Consider the following 22,311-nt stretch of genomic DNA (forward strand, 5'->3'; position numbering starts at 1 on the left):
GCATCAAAATTCACATTCAGAGAAAAAATCTGAACAATTACACAAGATGTGAACCCCTACTGAAAAAAACACCAAAAACAGCGCTTATCGTCCTACAGGGTCACACAAAAGAACTGCAGGAGTCTCCCTGGTGCATTGTGGGAAATGTGACATTGATGTGCTCACGTCCTTAAAGTTAGGGATCTGATGTGTGTTTGTGTATGCTATGACGACCTCTCTGCAGGCAGCCCGGGGACATTAATAGATTGGGATTCAATGTGAGCCTCATTAAGGCTGCACTCCTTCCACACACCCATGGGGAGAAGGACCCGGGGGTGCTGTAATTAATTGCTGCTAATGAGGAAAGAGGGTGGCAGGGGATTCATCCTGGGGACAATCTCTTAGCATCCTGCTGAGATCAACCATTAACCCCTACCTGACTCATGGGCGGTCAACATGCCAAAGTATTTCAAGGGCCACTAAACTTCTATCACAAAAGATTTGTGCAAAAACACTTTTGAAGGAAAACAACATTGAACCCTTATGAACATAATTGTGCTCCTTCAGTTTCCTAAAATACTGTACTGCAAATCTTTGGTCACTTGCGAAGTTTCTCTTCTTTTTCCTTTTCTCCCATGGAATTACATTGGTCTTCTCCAACATTAAACAGCAACATGTGAAATCAAACAGTGTCAATGCCATTCAATGAATATTACAATGAACTCAAGCTGAGGAAATATGGAGGCGGCTGCTGCTAAACCCATCTTCTGTAAATGTTAGTTCACTGGCTGTCAAAACTATCCACTGTCTTCAGTTTGTTTCTATGTATAGTTTGTAATTATACATGTACATAGGGGCAGTCATATTTGCTCATTACATATTCAAGCTCTACTTCCTGCTTTACAGTGCTACACAGTGGTTGTATTTTACTGCTCATTCTTACAATGAAAACCTGTAAGTCAGCTGACTCACTGCAAACCAGTGAGGCATTGGGGAGACTTCTCACCAATGCCCTCCATGTGTGGTTGATATTTTTTCTCAACTGGATCTCTGCCCAGAACATGGACAATACATTTAACAATTAGTAAAAAAAAACATTTTAAACAAGACCTCCCTGACCTCTGTAGCTGCAGGCACTATGGAGTAATTTATCCTCAAGGATCACAACAAAGTCTCTGAAGTTGGGTTTCAGTCGTTTCTAATGGTTTAAAAGGCAGAGGAATTGCACTAAGCAACTTTAAGCACCATTTAGGTACTTTGAGAAATTGGCTATTTCCATATTAAAGTCTGGAGACCCCAGAAAGCACTTGACTGATCTGCTAATACCTTATGCTACTGCTAGGCTTACTCCTTCTGATATTAGTTGGTCACTTTTGATTTAACCATAGCTTCAGCCATTCTCAACCAGGGTTACGTGGAGCCTTAGGCCTTCTCCGGAGGTTGCTAGGGGCTCCTTGAGCTGCAGCTGATTGACATCTCATTTGATGGTGGCTACATAGTCCTGGGGCCAATGCCACTTGGTGGAGCCAAGGAGCATTCTCCCCAATGACCACCAATGTAAGGGACATGCTTCCTATTGACCACCAATGTAAGGAACATTCTTCCCAATGGCTACCAATGTAATGAGCATTTTCCCTACTGACTACCAATGTAAGGGGCATTCTTCCCACTAACCACCAATGTAGGGATAATTCTTCCAACTGACCACCAATTTTAGGAGTATTCTTCCCATTGACCACCAATGTAAGGAGTGTTCTGCTCACTGACCACCAATGTAAGGAGCATTCTTCCTAATGGCAACGAATGTAAGGAGCATTCTTCCCAACGACTACCAATGTAAGGAGCATTCTTCCCATTGATCACCAATGTAAGAAGCATTCTTCCCACTGACCTCCAATGTAAGGCACATTCTTACTACTGATTACCAATGTAAGAAGCATTCTTCCCACTGACCTCCAATGTAAGGAGCACTCTTCCCACTGACCATCAATGTAAGGAGACTTCTCCCCACTGACCCCAATTAACTGGTTTTAGCAGGGCTTCCTCAAGACCTGAAATTTGTTTAGATGCTGGAAGGTGTACACAACATTGTGAGGAGTGTCTCAGCACATAATAGAAACATTAATAGTTGGACCAGTCGGTTTGTAGGAACTGAGACACATAATACAGGCTTCCTACTGATTTAAGGCTCATCATGCAATATCCAATCTCTGTTCCTAGCCTATCACTTCCTGTGCAGAGTCTCACTCACCTTTAGCTTTTCCGTGTGTGTGCATTGAAGAAGGGATTCGCTGGCACTGTCTGAGAGGAGGGTCCCTACACCGTGTGGAGTCTGTGCGCCACTGCCAGGGTCCGATCCCTCCTGTAATGGGAGCAGAGTCTGGGAACAACTGCAGCTTGGAACCCGTGGCCTCCGTCCGGAGATCAGGAATGTCTTCAGGCCTGCAAGAAACAAGGCAACATTACTTACAATCACACATCACTAGTTAGTAAATCACTGCTGATAAATGCCAGGACTTTCTATTACATGGTGGTACTGTAACAATTGAACCAAAGAATATAACTGCGGTTGGTGTTGGGGGCCAGAAGTGTATATGTGTCTTTTGTTGAGGGAAGGGGGCTGTATATAAGGCCGTATTGGGTATTGTTATAGGGGGCTTGTTTGGATAGAGTGGAGAAAGGACAGATGCTATGTTGCTAAGCTTTTTTGCTCAGTTGTCCCTTACATCCTGTTCTGTTGAGACAACAGGAAGTTAGAGGAAATTCTACATTTGACAGTTGTCTCACAGTCAGGTTTCCCTACTGTAAGATTACCCTTTACCTTCTTTTGCGGTGACAACTGCCAATGGTGGAGTTGCTACTCCTTGTCGGTGGCAGTGCCAACTGTCAGTGGTGGGTTTACCCCTCAATGCTTGTGGCAGTGACAACTGTCAATAGTGGGTTTACTCCTCCTTGCCAGTGCCAGTGACAACTAGTCAAGATCTGTTAGTGATGGGTTTACCCCTACTTGTCGGTGACAGTGCCATCTGTCAATGGTGAGCTTACCCCTGACTGTCTGTGCCAGTAACAACTGTCAATGGTGAGCTTACCCCTGACTATCTGTGCCAGTGACAACTGTCAATAGTGGGCTTACCCCTACATGTCTGTGGCAGTGACCACTCTTAATGGTGGGCTTTCCCCTCCTTGTCTGTGGCAGCGACAACTGTCAATGGTGGGCTTTCCCCTCACTGTGTGCCTGTCTGTGCCAGTGGCAAATTTTAATTGTGGGATAACCCCTCACTGTCTGTGCCAGTGACAAATGTTAATGGTGGGATTGCCCCTCACTGTCCGAGCCAGTGACAAATGTTAATGGTGGGATTGCCCCTCACTGTCCGAGCCAGTGACAAATGTTAATGGTGGGATTGCCCCTCACTGTCCGAGCCAGTGACAAATGTTAATGGTGGGATTGCCCCTCACTGTCCGAGCCAGTGACAAATGTTAATGGTGGGATTGCCCCTCACTGTCCGAGCCAGTGACAAATGTTAATGGTGGGATTGCCCCTCACTGTCCGAGCCAGTGACAAATGTTAATGGTGGGATTGCCCCTCACTGTCCGAGCCAGTGACAAATGTTAATGGTGGGATTGCCCCTCACTGTCCGAGCCAGTGACAAATGTTAATGGTGGGATTGCCCCTCACTGTCCGAGCCAGTGACAAATGTTAATGGTGGGATTGCCCCTCACTGTCCGAGCCAGTGACAAATGTTAATGGTGGGATTGCCCCTCACTGTCCGAGCCAGTGACAAATGTTAATGGTGGGATTGCCCCTCACTGTCCGAGCCAGTGACAAATGTTAATGGTGGGATTGCCCCTCACTGTCCGAGCCAGTGACAAATGTTAATGGTGGGATTAGCCCTCACTGTCTGTGCCAGGGACAAATGTTAATGGTGGGATTACCCCTCACTGTCTGTGCTAGTGACAAATGTAAATGGTGGGATTACCCCTCACTGTCTGTGCCAGTGACAAATGCTAATGGTGGGATTACCCCTCACTGTCTGTGCCAGGGACAAATGGTAATGGTGGGATTAGCCCTCACTGTCTGTGCCAGTGACAAATGCTAATGGTGGGATTACCCCTCACTGTCAGTGACAGTGACAAATGTTATTGGCACCAGTTTGGGGCATTATGTCACTTTAAATAAGTAGTAGGCAACCTTGGCACTCCAGCTGTGGTGAAACGACAAATCCCATCATGCCTTAGCCTCTTGGAGTCATGCCTGTGGTTGTCAAAGTCTTGGAATGCCTCATGAGATTTGTAGTTCCACAACTGCTTTGAATAGTACATTACTTTACTTTACACTATTGTAGATAAGGTTTGGGTATAGAAGGGCGACAGTAAGTGTGTGGCTGTCTTAATATCTACACCCGGCACAGATGGGATGCATTTCTGTGTACATGGTACGTACGACCAGGGCTGCGCTCACACAGTTCCACTCGAAAATGTCAGACTGAGAAATGGCTATCTGTATGGAAGCAGTATATGGTTCTGCTTTGAATCCCGGCTTTATTTCCTAATACAGCTATCAAAGTGACCAGATCTTGACTAGACCTCAGATTCCAGCCATCTTTTAAGAGGTTCCATAATCTATGGGACCTGGCAGAGTCCTGCAGTATGTCTACACATGTATAGGAACTATGGACCTTGTAGAGAACTGCAGTATGTCTGCGCATGTGTGGGATAGATGGGACCTGCAGAATGTCTGCACATGTGTGGGAACTATGGGATCTGACAGACACCCATAGCATGTCTGTACATGTGAGGTATCTATGGGACCTGGTAGAGACCCAAACATGTCTTCACATGTGAGGGATCTATAGGACCTGGTAGATACCCAAAACATGTCTGCACATGTGTGGGATCTATTGGACCTTGCAGAGAACTGCAATAAGTCTGTGCATGTGTGGGTTCAATGGGACTTGCAGAATGTCTGCGCATGTGCGGGAACTATGGGACCTGGCAGACACCCATAGCATGTCTGTACATGTGAGGTATCTATGGGACCTGGTAGAGACCCAAAACATGTCTGCACATGTGTGGGATCTATTGGGCCTTGCAGAGAACTGCGGTACGTCTGCGCATGTGTGGGATCGATGGGACTTGCAGAATGTCTGCACATGTGTGCGAACTATGGGACCTGGCAGACACCCATAGCATGTCTGCACATGTGAGGTATCTATGGGACCTTGCAGAGACTGACAATGTGTCTGCGCATGCACAGAGTTTGGCAAACTGCCTTTTTGGGTGTGTGACATAGGAGGCGAACTACATTATCCTCACGAGGCCAGGATTCAGGAAGTGGCCCGAAAACAATTTACAAAATAGGTATTTACTTTTCTCATTTTGTTTTATTGACAGCAAGAATTTGAGAGGGCGTTGGGAGGAGGCAAGAGAGAGAAAGCTATTTTTATGGGTAAAGGTCTGCTTTAAGTCATGACCGATGCTGCCCAGCCAAAAACGAAATCATATTATTGGCTGGAGTTGTTCTTAGAATGCGAATGGTAATGTGGGAATGTTTAGTCCATAGATAGCACAATTTTAGAAAAAATACTTCCGTTTTGGCACGAGATAAAGACGGTGCTTCTTTCTAGGAACATTGATTAAGACTCCACTGGTAATAAATTATTCTTGATATAATAACCACTAACCCAATAAAGAACATTTTATTTTTACATTTGGCGCCTTTCCCACCCTTGGAAAAAAATACAGTGCAGATCAATCTGTGCGATCGATTGCAGCTCGCCGTTCCTTAGCTGGAATTGGCAGATAAATATACTCCATGAAAAGCAGCTGCAACCTAAACGTTTCTAGGAAGTTAGGCGCCTGATGTCCGGGGATCTTTTCATCAGATCCTATGATATTCAGATCAGATCTTGGGAAAAGTCCAATCTGGTGGCAGTAGCTTTGAGATTTAATCAAAGGACTTAAGCTTAGGCAGTTGTTTTAGCTGACGCTGGTGTAACCATTCCATATTCTATCCTAAACAAAAACAAAATGGCTTCAGATTTACTTTGAATTGTGGGTATCATTTGTTTTTTAGTTTTGGATAGTAAGGAATGGTTTAAAACCACTGCCATATTCTGGTTTTTGCTGTCTGTATGTCATTGGGGAAATATCCCTTTACTTCCTGTCCCAGAGACACAACAGGAAGTTATAGGAAATAGCCCATAGTGAAAGGAACTCTCCCCAGGACAGGTGTCCCCATTAGACGATATTCATTCACCTCTTGGGTAGAGCACTAAAATTTTGGATTTCTCCTCACTTTCGTTCTCGGTGACAATGATCGCCAGTTAAAAAAAACTGGTGGTCACAGAAACCTTCTCCAAAATGCTAAAAAAATAAATAAAATGTCTCCTGTCCCTTTTGGAGGGAATTATCCTCACTTCCTGTCCCTCTGAACCCCTGTCAACAGGGCACAAAGTGAGGGAAACATTCTTCTGCCATAGGGACACAGGCAGCAACAAAAACCTGTCAGAGGCTGCCTGGACTATTTTTTTAGTTCTGGGGTCTAAAAAGGGTTAAAATAGAGGTGGGCAACTCCGGCCCTTCAGCTGTTGTGGAACCACAAATCCCATGACACATTGAGAGACTGACAGTTACAGGTATGACTCTCCGGGGGCAGAGGCATGTTGAGATTTGTAATTAAAGCACAGCTGGAGGGCCGGAGTTGCCCATCCCTGGTTTAGAAGAACCTCTGCTAGATTTTTGTTGCTCTCTGCTGGTAAGATTCACCTTCTCTCTTTATTCTATAGTCCATTTGTCAGTGGTGACCATTGTGGATATAAGGGAAGTGCTCGCCAATATATTCATCCCAGTCTCCGGGACACTGGCACCCCTGCCTACGGCCCACACTTAACACGTTCACCTAGCGCCAGTGCTTCCCAGATCATGCCCACTTTCTGGGTAGCTCCCCCCAGATCACGTCTACTTTCCCTGTTTCCCAACCCTAATTATACATGGGACACCCACTCATGGCTGCAATCAGTTGATACCCCTTTTTTGAGTTACTGCCCATGCCCAGTAACTTATACAAATGTAGTGCTGTGATCTCAGGACACAGCCCGGGACACAGCATCCCTGAAACAAGGCCCCTAGATCAAGGGTAGGCAAAATATGACCCTCCATCTGTGGTTAAAATAAAATCCCATAAGGCATTGCAAGACTTAGACAGCCACAAGCATGACTCCCAGAGGCATGATGGGATCTGTCGTCTCAACATGAGACCCAGGTTCCACCACATCGCCCTAGATCCAGGACTTTCTTGTCAAATAAAAGACAGTCAGTTACACGGCAGTTAGCAACCATACAAGCAAGACAATCAGCAACCATGCATTGGCATGTGGTCCTCAGGCCACAGATTGGGCTGAAGGCTTTAGATGATTGGAATCTATGCAAGGGCATGTGGCCCTCGGGCCACAGATTGGGCTTAAGGCCTTAGATAGTTGGCATCTATGCAAGGGCATGTGACCCTCAGGCCAGGGATTGGGCTGAAGACCTTAGATGATTGGCATCTATGCAAGGTCATGTAGCCCTCGGGCCACGGATTGGGCTGAAGGCCTTAGATGGTTGGCATCTATACAAGGGAATGCTGCCCTCGGGTTACAGCTTGGGCTGAAGGCCTTAGATGGTTGGCATCTATGCAAGGGCATGTGGCCCTCAAGCCACAGATTGGGCTCTTAACCTTAGATGGTTGTCATCTATGCAAGATCATATGGCTCACGGACCACAGATTGGTTGGCATCTATGCAAGGAAATGTGGCCCTTGAGCCAAAGATTGGGTTCAAGGCCTTGGATAGTTTTTGTTATTTTTATCTTGCTAAGAAGCAGCTTTCCCCACCAATGGCAGGTTCACCGCCATAATGGGACATTTTGCACCTGAGTAAAACAACATAAAAAAAGTTACTAGCAAAAACCAAGGCTGGCTGAATCCTGCACTGCTATTTCTACATATAAACATTTCTCAGCAAAGGGGGAGACATGGTATACAACACTGAAAGCTTTCTTAATCTTTCTTAATCTAGCAGCTGCACACCAAAGGCAGCTGTGGTCATGATGAGAGTGTGCGTGTGAGGCACAAAACCGCCATACTGTACATTGCAGAGGAGCAGCTGGGCAGACGGGCGATGACAGCGCTATTGTACAAAGTGACCAGCAGGTGGCAGCACACAATACACTTAATATTTCCTGCAAACTGGTACAGAGTGATAGAAGAGTGCTAAGGATTATTATTATTATTATTATACAGGATTTATAATGCGCAAACGCTCTGACAAATGACAAATCCCATGCCTCTGGGGGACTTGTAGTTCTTGGAATGCCGAGGTTGCCTACTCCTGCTGTATACAATACATAAAACACGGTTTGCAATATTAAAGCGCATTGATAAGATTGGTTTAATCACATTTATACCTAAAAACATTAAAAAGGACTACAGTTCCCCTTTAAAAAAAGACTGATGCTAAATACTAGTTATATCTAAACTAGCTGCATAACATGATCCTGACGTCATTTCGGAGAACCTACAAGCCCTTTCCTTGTTAACAGTCATACATGGTTATAAGAAGTCAAGAAAATTAGAAGCAGCGACTGTCCACTCACATAGATCTCTGTGATGGGGATGCACAGTGTGGCTTCCCCTGAACTTATGTATTTGTTTTAGTTTATTTGGTACGGATTAGCGGGAGTGTGGACGGGTATGAAAACTGTATTAAGCAGCTTGCATGGCCTTAGGGTCATGTGATTAACATAATACAAATTCAGCCCCAGAAATCTTCTACACCTCTTTAGGCTCATTCACAACACTGTTTTTACTCAATGGATCAATGCCAGTCGCTGCAAGGGCACACCAAAACAATTGCACTGTTCACAGCACAACGCTGGTGAGATGTGCAGGAAAAAGGAAGCCTTTTTCCCACAGCACACTGCATGGCACCGGAGGTCGCCAAAGCAAGGCGCGCCAGGCTGCTGTGCGGAGACCTTTATACACTTTGTACACTTCCAATAAAATAGTAACAACACAAGGGGGTGGGCACCAGCCGCATGCTAAAATGACCCGTGTGTGTACTCAACCTTTGTGTTTGATACATTGTAATGCTGGGCACACACCTTACAACCATCGCAAGACTTTTGTCTTGCAATGGTTGTAAGGTACTTAAAAAAACGTACGATCTGCCTATCTTGGACAGGCAGATCGTACTTGCGATGATTGCAAGCCGCGCCCCCCTGAGGGGCGGGCTTCCGATGACCGCAATGCCGAACGGGCAGTGTGCGCTTGCGCACACCGGCCCGTCCGGCTTTTATCTAACAAACATGCTACACACCCGCCGAACATCGTACGATGCTCGGCGGGTTTTCGAACATGTTCGTAAGTTTAAAGTCGTGCGACCTTACAGTAGTAGAGGTCACACGGCTTCCACACACCTTACGATAATCGTACGATCGCGGGATTTCCCGCGATTATCGTAAGGTGTGTGAGCACTCTTAGTCTCAGGTCTTTAAAAAAATACAAAATTGCTAACACAATTGTTCACGTAACAGTTACCTTCAAAAAGTGAACCTGTCATGAGACAAATATTAGGTTACTATTACTACCTTTACTCTAATAGAAAAAAAAAAGAAGCTAGCTACCTGGCTGTTATATAAAAGCCTATCTCCATGAATATTGAAGAACTCAAAGAAAAGTCCTTATGATATACTTATTTTTCATTATTATAATTATGATTAGGGATGCACCTATACTGATACTAGTATCAGTGCTGATACCGAGTATTTGGAGCAAGTACTCGGCCAAATGCTCCCGATGCCTATCCTGATACGGGAACTTCCGGTATCAGGAAGCCGGGCGGCGAGTCATTACATGACGCCAGGTTTCCTGATTATCCGGTAAGGCGGCTCCATGCTCCCTCGTCACCAATGAGCATGGAGCTGTTTCCCGTGCCAATCAGGAAGCCAGGGGTGAGTATTGACTCACCCACCAGCTTCCTGATTCACCAGAAAGCTGGCTCCATGCTCCCTCGTCACTTGGTGACGAGGGAGCATAGAGCCAATTTCCCTGCCAATCAGGAAGCTGGGGGGTGTATAATGAATCTGGGGCTGGCCAATCAGGAAGGCGGGCAGCGAGTCATTACCCGGCTACCTGATTGGCCAGAAAGCCGGCTCAATGTGTCCTCGTCACCTGGTGACGAGGGAGCATGGAGACGGTTTACTGGCTAATCGGGAAGCCGGGCGGCGAGACATTACAGCCCGCCCGGCATCCTTAATGGGACTTCCAGTATCGGTATTCCGTATCCGGGAATACCGGAAAAAAATATCAGTACTCGATACCGAAAAAACGGTATCTGTGCAGCCCTAATTATTATTATACAGGATTTATATAGGACCAACAGTTTGCACAGCACTTTACATCATATGGGGATACAGAACAATTACAATACCATACAAAGGATTAGAAGGAACCTGCTCATAAGAGTTTACAGTCTACAAGGAGGGGCAAGAGATACGGAAGGCAATAACTGTAGGGGATGAGCTGACTGAAAGAGTAGAGGTTTTACCGTTTTTAGTAGGAGGTTGAATAGCCTGCCCTGAAGAGGTGAGTTTTTAGGGAATGCCTAAAGGCAGGCAGATTAGGAGGTAACCGGTGGTGGTAGAGAGTTCCAGAGGATGGGAGAGGCCCTGGAGAAGTCCTGGAGGCGAGCATGGGAGGAGGTGATGAGGGAGCTAGAGAGCAGGAGATCTTGGGAGGAGAGAAGAGGATGGCTTGGGTGATATGAAAGGTGTCTTTTAAACCGTATCATACCAGAAGGATACCTGGAGTCTGCTGTCAGCCGTCCTGACACATGGACAGGGCTTAACGGCACTGACCATTTATCTGTCAGGATGTTGGCAACTGAAGAGCTGCTAATTTGCATGTTATCACGTCTGCCAGAGCCAGGAAACTAAACAGAGCGAACACTATTATACTGATAGCTTTCAACAGTTTCCTCACTGCATTCTATATAGAAAGATTACCATTTACAACCTTTCTTTAAACAAAGTATAAATGGCTGTAACCCTTTACAGCCAATCACAATTCACATTTTACTGATTTTAGTTAAATGAGTTCTATAGTCCCAGCATATCCTCTCCTGTTATAACATCAGCACTGTAATAGGAATACAAACTAAATTTGTTTTTTATAATGCAATCAAAGCTGGCTTGAAAAAATTCCTTTTTATGTAGTGAGCGCTGCCTGATCACTTTCATCAACGTCCTGGACTCCCAGTGTGCTTTGTGTCTCTTTCCCTGCTGCTTGATGTGATCCAATCTCCATTTATCAATACTACATATCCCATCATGCATTGCTTCCAGCAAGCAGTGATAATGTTACATTGTTCAGACGTTGAGTTGTAGTTCAGAAGGCAGCTCTGTGAGAGTGGGGACACTAGGAAGGGCATATTCACAGAGCTGAATGAAACTGGTAATGCATTGAAGAGGTACATCCTATGGGCCTCGTCAAAAAGTAAGTTTACAACCAGGGCCGGATTAACTCTCTCTGCTGCCCCAAGGACAGGTTCCTCAATGTGCCCCCCTACACGCCAACTCCTACCCCCCCAACCCGCCCCCCCAAACCAGGGCCGGATTTACTCTCTCTGCTGCCCCAAGGCCCGCTAACCCCCCCACCACCACCACCATGGAGAATGGCAGACCTGCAGGCTGCATACAAGTGATCTCATCGACATCGCCGAGATCACTTGTACAAAACAAGCGGCGGCTTCCCCGCTGTACATTTAGCTCCGCTTGCCCAAAGCAAGGCTAAATGTAGAAAACAACTACCCGCTCCGGATGCCCGGAACTGCATGTCCCAGGCATCAGGAGATAGGAATTCCACACCCCTGCTGCCCCTCTACTCCCTGCTGCCCCAAGACCGGGCCCTGGTTTGCCTTGTGGGAAATCCGGCCCTGTTTATAAACATCTAGATCAGGGGTGCCCACAAGGTCGATCGCGATCTACCAGTCGATCGCGTAGCGATCACTGGTAGATCGCCATGTCCTCTCCTCCCGCCGCTTCTCTGGATCCCCGCTGCTCTCCCCAGCGGGGATCCGAGAAGAAGTGAAGGAACCGGCGGCAGGGGAGGGCGGAGGACAGAGCTGCTGTCACTAACTAATGCAGAGCAGTGAGGAGAGAGAGAGACGCTCGGCCAGGATCTGACAGCCGGCGCCTCTCTCTCCCCTCACTGCTCAACCGTTCTGTCAGAGCGGCTACGCCACCCCCACCCCCCACGCGGCTCGTCGTATCCCCCTCTGCCCGGGAGAGCAGGGGGATCCAGAGAAGTTGCAGCCCCCCTGTGCGTGGACGAGCGGCAGAGGATGGGTACATGTCAGTAGTATGTAACAATCCTCTGTGCAGGACAAACACTGGAGCGATCGGCTGATCTGGGAAAGAGTGGAAGGGTGTGATTCCGACTAACGCCTCGGGCAAGGCACACCCGTTACTATGCAGACAAGTGTACAATAAAGCCGCCGTGATACAAAAATAAATAAATCTGTAGTGTTTGTGGATTAAAATAGAACCGCTCAGGAACATGTAGGCAGTTAGGTTATAAAAAGTCACGTCCATGGCGTTCAACCCAAAAAAGAAACCAAAACATACTTCCTTAGATCCTCAGAACAATAAATGTCACGCAAACATGGGGAGCAGCCATTTTGGGGACTTTCAATACTTCCTATTTGTCCTTTTAAGAATAAGTGCACTTTTATAGAAAGTGCACTCTTTCTTTCCGCCACCCCCATTTTTACGGGGTAACAATGACATAAAAACCCTAAATCCAGCCAGCGCATAGAACAGAACAACGCAGGACGTCGGACTATTTTTTGTCGTATGTATTTCAAACAAATCTCCCAGATTTTATGGAAACAACTAGTTTCCCAGGCAGCTTTACTTCCTGCCCATGACTGCCACTCCTCATTAGCCGATGCTCATTACACGATGGCGTGATCACACATGAAGGGTTTAGGGAACAAAGCTGCCCCTGAACACTTGACTGACACAAGTAACAAGCTTGTAATCCTGTCTTGTAGCACATAAACAGGTTCATTCTTGTGACATATAGATCACCAGCAAGTAATTAGGTTGCTGCTGCATCATGTGACACATGAATAAAGACGTGTATACATTGCACATATGTACGTTCTGCCTAAAGCCTGAAATGTTTCTCCATGGTCCAACCATGATTTGAGTGCACAGTAAGACGAGGTAAAAAAAAACTGTGTCTGTTTATTTTATTAAATCAGAACTCCAGCCAATAATAAGATACAAATGATTAGCCCATTAAAAGATAACAAGGCCAGCTTTGCTGCAATATTTATCTTCAAGCCAGAGTTTTCCCCCCTTGGTATCTTTTTCTGCCTCTAGATGTTCTCGATCTGATGACTAACATCACTCAACCCACTTTCCCTGAGCCCAGGTCCAGCCTGTGATTGGACAGTGAAAGGAAAAGCAGCACAGTGATGATCTCAGCTCTCTGTCACTCTGCTTTCTCCTCCTATCAGCATATTAACTTACTGGTTCCTTGTACTGCTTCCTCCACTCTCACTCCAGCCCTGCTCTTCAGGGACTGTAAGAGGCTGATACCAGGTCAGATACAGGTACTGCTTCCATTTTAAAAACACATTTACTGATGTAATACCGTGTTTCCCCGAAAGTAAGACCTAGCGCTATCTTCAGGGATTTCTGTAATATAAGACCTACCCCGAAAATAAGACCTAGTTCGGGGTAGGTCTTATATTACAGAAATCCCTGAAGATAGCGCTAGATCTTACTTCCGTGGTAGCTGCACATGTAATTAATTTTTACATGTTAAGAGCAGCCGCAGCTCCTGCCCCGCCCAAAAGCCCGCCCACACGGCAGCTGGCCGCAGCTCCACCGCCCGCATGCCCGATGGAAGCGACATATCATCCGCCGACACCGGCACTGGCAACAGCACGCCGCCTTCCGGGACCTCGTCCAGTCCTCCCCCAGCCAGGTAAGACATCCCCCGAAAATAAGACTTAGTGTCTTTTTTCCTGCAAAAAAAATAATAAGACAGTGTCTTATTTTCGGGGAAACACGGTAATGAATACTGAGCGGCACTGTCTTATGTCTTTTATATCTGCCTAGCGTTTGGTTTTACCACACTTCTGTAGCTGTAGACAGAGCCAGGGCCGGCCTTTGGGGTGTGCAGGCTGTGCGATATACTGTATAGGTGGCGTTATTTATTGTCTACTGTTGTTTTATTTAATACAAATTCTTATATTGTGCTTACAGGTTTAATACCTTTTGAATAAAAGTTTTATTTTTATCATAGCTTGTTATCTGTTTCTTGGGGACTTAACGGAATGGGAGGCTTTAAATGGAGTCGGTATTGGAGAAATGGGTGTGGCCACTGAAAGGGTGTGGTTACTGAGGGGTGTGGTTACTGAGGGGTGTGGTCACTAGAAGGGGGCTGTAAAGCTTTCTCGCACAGGGTGCCTAAAGGCCTAAGGCCGGTCCTGGACAGAGCCATCAGGGTCAGAAGTAAGTTTCACATCAATGCTAGGTGCGTTGTGCGATAGGTGTGATGTGCAATAGACATGTGCGATTCGTTTCGTTACGAATCGAAATTCGTACGAATTTTCCTGAAATTCTGAATTTCGGAGCATCCAAAATCCGAATGGCAGTTTCCGAATTATATCGGAAATAGGAAATTCCGTTAACGAATTTCGGATCCGAATTTCTTTGAAACAGGAACTAATATTACCCCTGTAAATGAGGTTGAACAGCATGACAAGATTTTTTTTTAATCCAAGATACGGATCCGCTGCTGCTGATGCATTACAATACACAGTTACACACACAGGCAGGAAATACGAAATTCCGTTGACGTATTTTCGTTCCGTTACGAACATTCGTTATATTAAAGTTAAAAAGCAAAGTACATTTATATTGGAGTTGATGGTAGTTTCTTTTTTTAAAGTCCGAAATACGGAATTCGGAATACGGAATCCGTTAACGGAATTCGTATTTCGTTTTGGTTGACCAATCAGAGGTTCTCTATTGCTGATACGAAATAACGGATATTCCGAAACGAAACAGAACAAATTTTTTGACGGCGCACAAGTCTAATGTGCAATGGTGTGAATGGGCCCTCAATGCAAAACTCTAAGCAGTTCAAAGCAACCCCCTGAGCAAATCAATGGCAAATTAAAGCAACTCAGCAGAAAGTCAACTCAGGAAAAAGCGATTTTCTCTTGAAAGCATACATTTGTTAACTCCTGCGTCCTGCCCCTATTAACAGCATACAATGCAGTCTTCATTTCTCAAGGTTACATATCCCATCATCAGTGGCGGAGCTAAGGAACAAAGGGCCCTGGTGCAAGATTTTTTTTTGGGCCCACTTGTGGTTCAGAAGGCAGGCTCTGTGAGAGCGGTGACACCAGGAAGAAATGATGTCAGTGCATTGAGGAAGTCCATCCTATGGGCATCTCCAATAAGTACGTTTACAAACCTCTAGATGGATCTGGTTATTAGGAGTGGGATAGAAAATGGAAATTCATTATGGAAATAGACATTTTGTTTTAATTTTTGGCCAGGCAGGGGTATGCAAGCCCTCCAGCTGTGGTGGAACTACAAGTCCCATGAGGCATTGCAAGACTCTGACAGCCACAGGCATGACTTCTCCCTAAACCTCCAAATATAGGGGAAGAGGGAGAAGTCAATCTTCACTCACAGATAGGAATAGCTGGAAGAGAGGGCAATGTAGTCGTGATGGGTGACTTCAATTACCCAGACATCAATTGGGCCAATGGAACTTCGGGTTCACAGAGGCAGATGCATCATGGGATTTGTAGTCACACCACTGCTGGTTTGCCTAACACCTTTAAGGGATATTAGCACACATATTTTTTTATTTCCATGGAGCAGCTCAGTGACATATTGAAAGGCAAGGTACCAGCTTGATATAAAGGTTAGTGAGAATGTCTGCAGACATATAAAGTTGGGTGAAAGTGGAAACAATTTGAATTGGCATCAATACAAGTATCCTCTGTAAACACAAGTCCGGGAATAGCTCTGTGTTATTATGTTTTACATAATAATAGCTATTAGAGACATACAGCTTGTCACAGAGCAGTCAGTGCTGCGGTCATGCTGTATAAATACACTGTCACACTGGTGGCACTTGGGAGGACACAGATAACAGATATAGACCACTCCACAGGACACACATACTGACAATGTCATACAAGTGGGTCATACGGCCAGAGCACTGCAATTATCGACATGTTAACACATCCTCACAATGCTGGTCATACACTCATCAATATTTCATCTGATCTTTAATCGATTGCATGTGTGAAAAATCATCATTTGATCAATTAGCCTGTGTATTAGGTGATCATTTGATACAAATTGATCAATGAGCCTGTGTATTAGGTGATCATTTGATACAAATTGATCAATTAGCCTGTGTATTAGGTGATCAATTGATACAAATTGATCAATGAGCCTGTGTATTAGGTGATCAGAATAGAAATTATACAAGTAGCACTCCCCTGGGCCTTAAAAGGTAATTCCACTTCCCAGGCGAATTTGGGAAAATGGAATTACCTCACCCCTCCTTATTTTTTAATAAAACATTGTATTTTGTTTTAAAAAAAATCAATCATTTATGATACACAGAGCTTTAGAAAACTAAATATTGTAATCAGATGAGTATTATCTTCTAATATATCTATCTATCTATATACAGTATATGTGCGGCCTGTACAGCGAGCAGGCCTCTGTGTTGCGCAGGCTGCGAGCGCCGTATGTCAGACGTGTGTGTAATGCCTTCTGCCAGCTGAGCGCTCACTGGAGAGACAGAGGTGACAGCTGAGAGCAGGCCCGGGCCTTGTGTCACTGAGACCTGTCGGTGTGAAAGGGACACTTGTGTCTTCATGTATATTTCACAAAGCCTAAGCGTTCAGCAGATACATGAGTAATGAGGAGGGAGGGGATGGCAGGAAGCCAAGGAGAAGCGGGTGAGAGGCACAAAGACACAGCGAGAGATGCAGGAAGACAGGGAGAGAATGGAGGACGCTGGGGGCTTGGTTGATATGATTGTAGCTATGGCGGAACCATTGCTGAAGGCAACAGGGGCGGCTAGTCTACTCCAGGCTTGGACGGGGCCTAAGCAGTCAGCAATGCACGGTGTAATAAATCGTGGTTGTAGGGGACATTTTGTATGTCCCCTTGGAGAAAAATCATTCTGGTCATATGGCGGTGAGCTCTTCCTAGATCTTATGTCAAAGGATGGGGAAAGGTTTCCTCATACAAAAGGTCCCATTTAAGTACCTAAGGCAGTGGTGGCGAACCTATGGCAGCGTGCCAGAGAGGGCATGCGGGGCCCCCTCTGCTGGCACTCGAGCCTATGATCAGATTAACATATGGGTGCTCCTGAAGATATGCCTGACCGTCCTGGGTTGCCTCGGTATGCAATCCAGGCCGGCCACAATCAGGCAGCGGCGGCCCTATAATCTGGCATATTAGCGATCGCTCGCTGGGGCCTCTCAAGGCATTTTAGCCCTCCTGAGAGCCCGCACAGACCCCTAAGAGCCCGTACAGACCACCTAACAGCTCACATAATCCACCTGAGAGTTGCAAAGCCCCCTGAGAGCCTGCACAGCCCCCCTAAGAGCCGCACAGACCCCTTGAGTGCCCATACAGACTGCCTCAGAGCCACACAGCCCCCCTGCGAGCCCATATAGACCATCAGAGAGCCCATACAGACCATCTGAGAGCCCTTATAGACCACCTGAGAGCTGCAGAGCCCCCCTTAGAACCCACACAGCACCCCTGAGAGCCGCACAGCCCCCCTGAGAGCCTGTGCAGACCACCTAAGAGCCCGCAGAGGTTGCAATTGCAGGGTTGGCTGTACAATGTGCTGTCAATTATATACTCCAAACCATTTCGCTTTGTAAACTGTGCAGTACATTATATAATACACACTGTTACACTCTGTGCACTGTGCTGTACAATATATATACTCCACACTGTTCCACTCTGTGCACTGTGCTGTACAATATATATACTCCACACTGTTCCACTCTGTGCACTGTGCTGTACAATATATATACTCCACACTGTTCCACTCTGTGCACTGTGCTGTACAATATATATACTCCACACTGTGCCACTTTGTATGCTGGGTAGGGATGCACCTATACCAGTTTTTCGGTATCAAGTGCGAGTACCGATATTTTTTTTCCCGGTACTTGCCGATACAGAATACCGATACCAGCATATTAAGGGCCTGTGTAGGATTATCTTCCTGATTGCCTGGGGAGCCGATGTTCTATCAAAAGAACACCGGCTTCACATTCTGAAGCTGCCTAGCTTCCTGACCAATCAGGAAGCCGGGCAGTGGGGGCATGACGTCCTGATTGGTCAGGAAATCAGGCTGCTTGGCAACAAGTGAAGGCGACTTCCAAGCCAGTCAGGAAGCTGGGAGGCGGGTCATGCCCCATTATCCTGATTGGCCAGGAAGCCAGCTTCATGTTCCCTTGCAGCACTGCCGGTCAGGGGTAGATCAGAGCAAATACTTCGGTATCGGCTCTGATATGGATACTAGTATTGGTATCTGTGCATCCCTAATGCTCTGCTCTACATTATATACTCCACACTGTTCCACTCTGTACACTGTGCTGTACAATATACACCCTTCCTGTCTATACTGCGCATTAAAATACCCTGCACTGTTCCGCTCTGTACACTGTGCTGTACATTAAACAGTCCATGCTGATGCTTTCTGTACACTGCACTGTAAGTTACATATACCACAGTTCTGTATAATGGACATTGCATTGTAAGCGAGATACTTCATACTGCACTGCTCTGAGACTGATTCGGGGGGGCGCCACCATCTTGGATGTGATGTCAGCAGCCCCGGCAGACTTAGCTTTGTCCCTCAAGAGATACTATAGTCTCTAAAAGGTTATGCAGGGTGTTAAGGGGAGGAGTAAAGGAGCTTGGCTAGCACAGACAGTAATTAGACACTCCCAAAAGAGGAGAGGGCGGGGTCATGCATGGGGGTGGGGGGCTGTGCTAGGAAATTGACTCTTCCTGGAGTGGTCAGATTTGCCAGCAAAGTCAATTAAAATAATGTAAAGAAAGAAACGCTGCAAGCGAGCATTTACAATACTTGATTTTTCATTTTTTTAAAGTTGGTGACCAGGTCTCTTTAAATGCAAGAATGCCTGTCCAGTTCTGCCCACCATCAAACACCGAGTGTTGGTTTGGTCTGGATTTGCCCACTGGATCCTATCCGGCTAGTGGTCTGGAGCTGGCATGGCCAGGCCTGGAGCCAAGTAACACAGACAAATGAGCAGGCACAGGACTGGGTGTGAGGAGTGCAGCGGGGGAGGCACACGGTGCGTCAGGATACCAAATGATTCCACATACTTCAGCTGAATGAATACAGAGGTCAGCAAAAGTCGTACATTGTACACAGCCTTTCACTAATACACCACAGCACACAGGAAGAGTACCTCTGAGGACACAAACGTTGGCATTGTTCCTGTACCTGACTCTGTTTTTAAAAGGTACAGGCTCTGGGATCTGCACTTCACTACCTAGATCAGGGGTAGGTAACCTTGGCATGCCAGCTGTTGTGAGACAACAAATCCCATCATGCTCCTGCCTCTAGGTGTCATGCCTGTGACTGTCAGACTTGTAATGCCTCATGGGACTTGTAGTTCCACAACAGCTGGCGCGCCTACCCCTGCTTTAGTGCAATAGAAGACAGCATACACTTACCTTTCCGTTAGCCCATTCCTGCCACCTCTCCTCCATTCCACATTCCAGCACTGCTGCCTCAGAAATCTTCTTTGGCATTCAACACTTGCTTGTCACATGCTTGTGCCCCCCTTTCCCTCTGTACAGCAGCTTACTGTAATAAAGAGCGGTCACTGCTGCTCTCTCTGTGTAGGTGACTGGTCTTGTCTCTGCCCCCTACTGTAGTTTTCTGCAGGTCTTCTGTCGAAATCTCCCACCCATTGAGATCTCCGACTTGTGACGTCACATCCGGTGACCCGAAATCTCCGATCCGTTGAGAGCTCCCACTGGTGACGTCACATCCGGTGACTCAAAATCTCCGATACGTTGAGATCTCCGACTGGTGACGTCACATCTGGTGACCTGAAACCGACCCATCGAGATCTCCGACTGGGAACGTCCCTTCAGGTGACCCGAAATCTCCGACCCGCTAAGATCTCCAACTAGTGACGTCACATCCGGTGACTCACCAGTAGTAGATTTAGACCAGATGGTTTAGTCTAGTGCACATACGCCAGCGATGCCTGTGTTAGAATCCTAATCAGGTTACCGAGCCCCCATCAGTGCGCCTGGTTGGTCACCCAAAAGCGTGCCCACCTGATAGCAAAACATGTAATGTTTTGCATGTTGTGCCGTCGGATGGGCACACAGGCGCACTAACGCTATTTGGAGGACTTGATTCTGCTGTTCGGTGACCGCGCAGGCGCAGTGGCGGGAGTTCGATAATTTGATGAGGATTCTGACAGAGGCACGGCTGACGCAAGCGCACCAGCGCCATCTGGTCTAAATCTCCTACTGGCAAGTTACCGGATGTGACGTCACCAGTTGGAGATCTTGATGAGTCAGAGCTTTCGACAGAACAGAGGCAGCCTGTAGTGGGTGGAGCCTGCTGGGCCCCTCCCACAGCTCTGCTCTCTGCACAGATTATGTATAGCACAGTGATGATGTCACTGCTACCTTTACAAAGTGATATCTAGGTTTGCAAAGGCATTTGGTGCACACAACGTGGATGTATATCCTTTGCAGCTACTGAGGAATATATTTCAATGAAAGTTTTTATGCCTGGAGTTCAGCTTTAAATCTACAGAAACCCAATTTCGAGTAGCCATAATGGTCATTGTGAATGTGAAGAATCTTGCCTTGGCTGTGTCAGTGCCCCGTAGCTCCCAGCTCTTACTATTTTAGACCCAAATTCCTCCACCCCCCTTTTCCCCCACAGCTGTGGAGATCTGATGTGTTTATCTGCATAAATATATGTACTATTTAAAGCAGACCTAAAGCCAATTTCCATGGCTCGTACCCCCCTTCCCCTCCCCCACCCTGCTGCCTTATTACAATATCTAATGCGTAAAGCTGGCAAGTACCTACACTACTGTACATACCAGCACTGAAGCGCAACAGTGGCAGGATATGTGGCCGCTGCCAGGGGGTGGGATCTATGTTGAGCCATCTATTGGCCGGAGCATCACCCTTTAATGGTGCCCACACTACATCCATTTAACATACCTCACACCACCCTAACCTGTAAACGTTTTACTAGATTCACCTACCACCTCTCCAGGCTTAATGCAGAGGTGGTAATGGGCTCTTTACCTGAAGATTTTGGGGTCTATCTAAAAACTATCCATAGGGCCCTTCACCCTGGAAATTTCTCTGAATGTTCATTCTGTGCAGATCTATGAGAAAAGAACGTTCTTTAGTTATGCAATACTGCAGAATGGCCACTAGATGGCGCACATGAGCATAGACAATAAGTATTTATTTTCCATACTCAGCAGAGCCATCTAGTGGCCATAATGTGGAATTTCATGAAAATAAACAAAAATACACTACCTTGTAAAAATAAAAAAATAAAACAACTAAAGAACGTTTTTTTGGGCATAGACCTGCAGAGAACGAATGTTCACAGATATCCTCAAGCCGTTCAGTTGTAAATAGACCCCTATGACTCCTATACTCTGATGCAGAGGCGTATCTACCACAAGGCAAACTAGACATTCGCCTTGGGCGGCACTTTCCAGGTGGCGGCAAAAAGCACTGCCCCCAAACCAGTGAGGCGGAGCCTCACCTGCAGTTAAGAGGAAAAAAATATAATAATCCTTACCCGAATCCACCGACAAGCTCGGCCTCCTCTTTCTGACGCTGGCAGGCGTGATACAGTGTGCGTCTGTTACTATGCAAACTGGCGTTTGCTGTATCCAGCTATTAAAGCTTCCCCGCTACGCTAATAGCGCAACCTGTCAGAAGCTGGATACAGCGTGTGTGCTGTATCCATCAACTGTCAAGTTACGCAAAATGTCTTACACAGGAAGGGGTGGGGCAAACTTATATTGGGGGGTGCACAAGTTTAGTCTTGCCTAGGACAGCACAAAAGCATAATACACCATCGCTCTGCTGTAATGTCTAATTACATCTCTGCCTACTGTAACATTCCTGAATCATTCTTGAACCCCGAGGCTGCATAAATACCTCTGCCAACCAGTTTATATGAAATAT

At 46.3% G+C, this 22,311-nt stretch overlaps 1 protein-coding gene across 1 annotated transcript in view; it reads right to left on the reverse strand.

The window, feature by feature from the left end:
• The window catches only part of ADCY9 (adenylate cyclase 9), an 89,395-nt gene that overhangs the window by 13,550 nt on the left and 53,534 nt on the right, over positions 1 to 22,311 (reverse strand). Inside the window, exon 2 of the mRNA XM_018561168.1 lies at positions 2,231 to 2,421. Coding sequence (XP_018416670.1) covers positions 2,231 to 2,421 — 191 coding nt within the window. The remainder of the gene's footprint in view (positions 1 to 2,230; positions 2,422 to 22,311) is intronic.

Source organism: Nanorana parkeri, unplaced genomic scaffold (genome assembly GCF_000935625.1).
Source record: "Nanorana parkeri isolate BGI_ZX_2015 unplaced genomic scaffold, ASM93562v1 scaffold19, whole genome shotgun sequence".
In the NCBI taxonomy this organism is placed as follows: Eukaryota; Metazoa; Chordata; class Amphibia; order Anura; family Dicroglossidae; genus Nanorana; species Nanorana parkeri.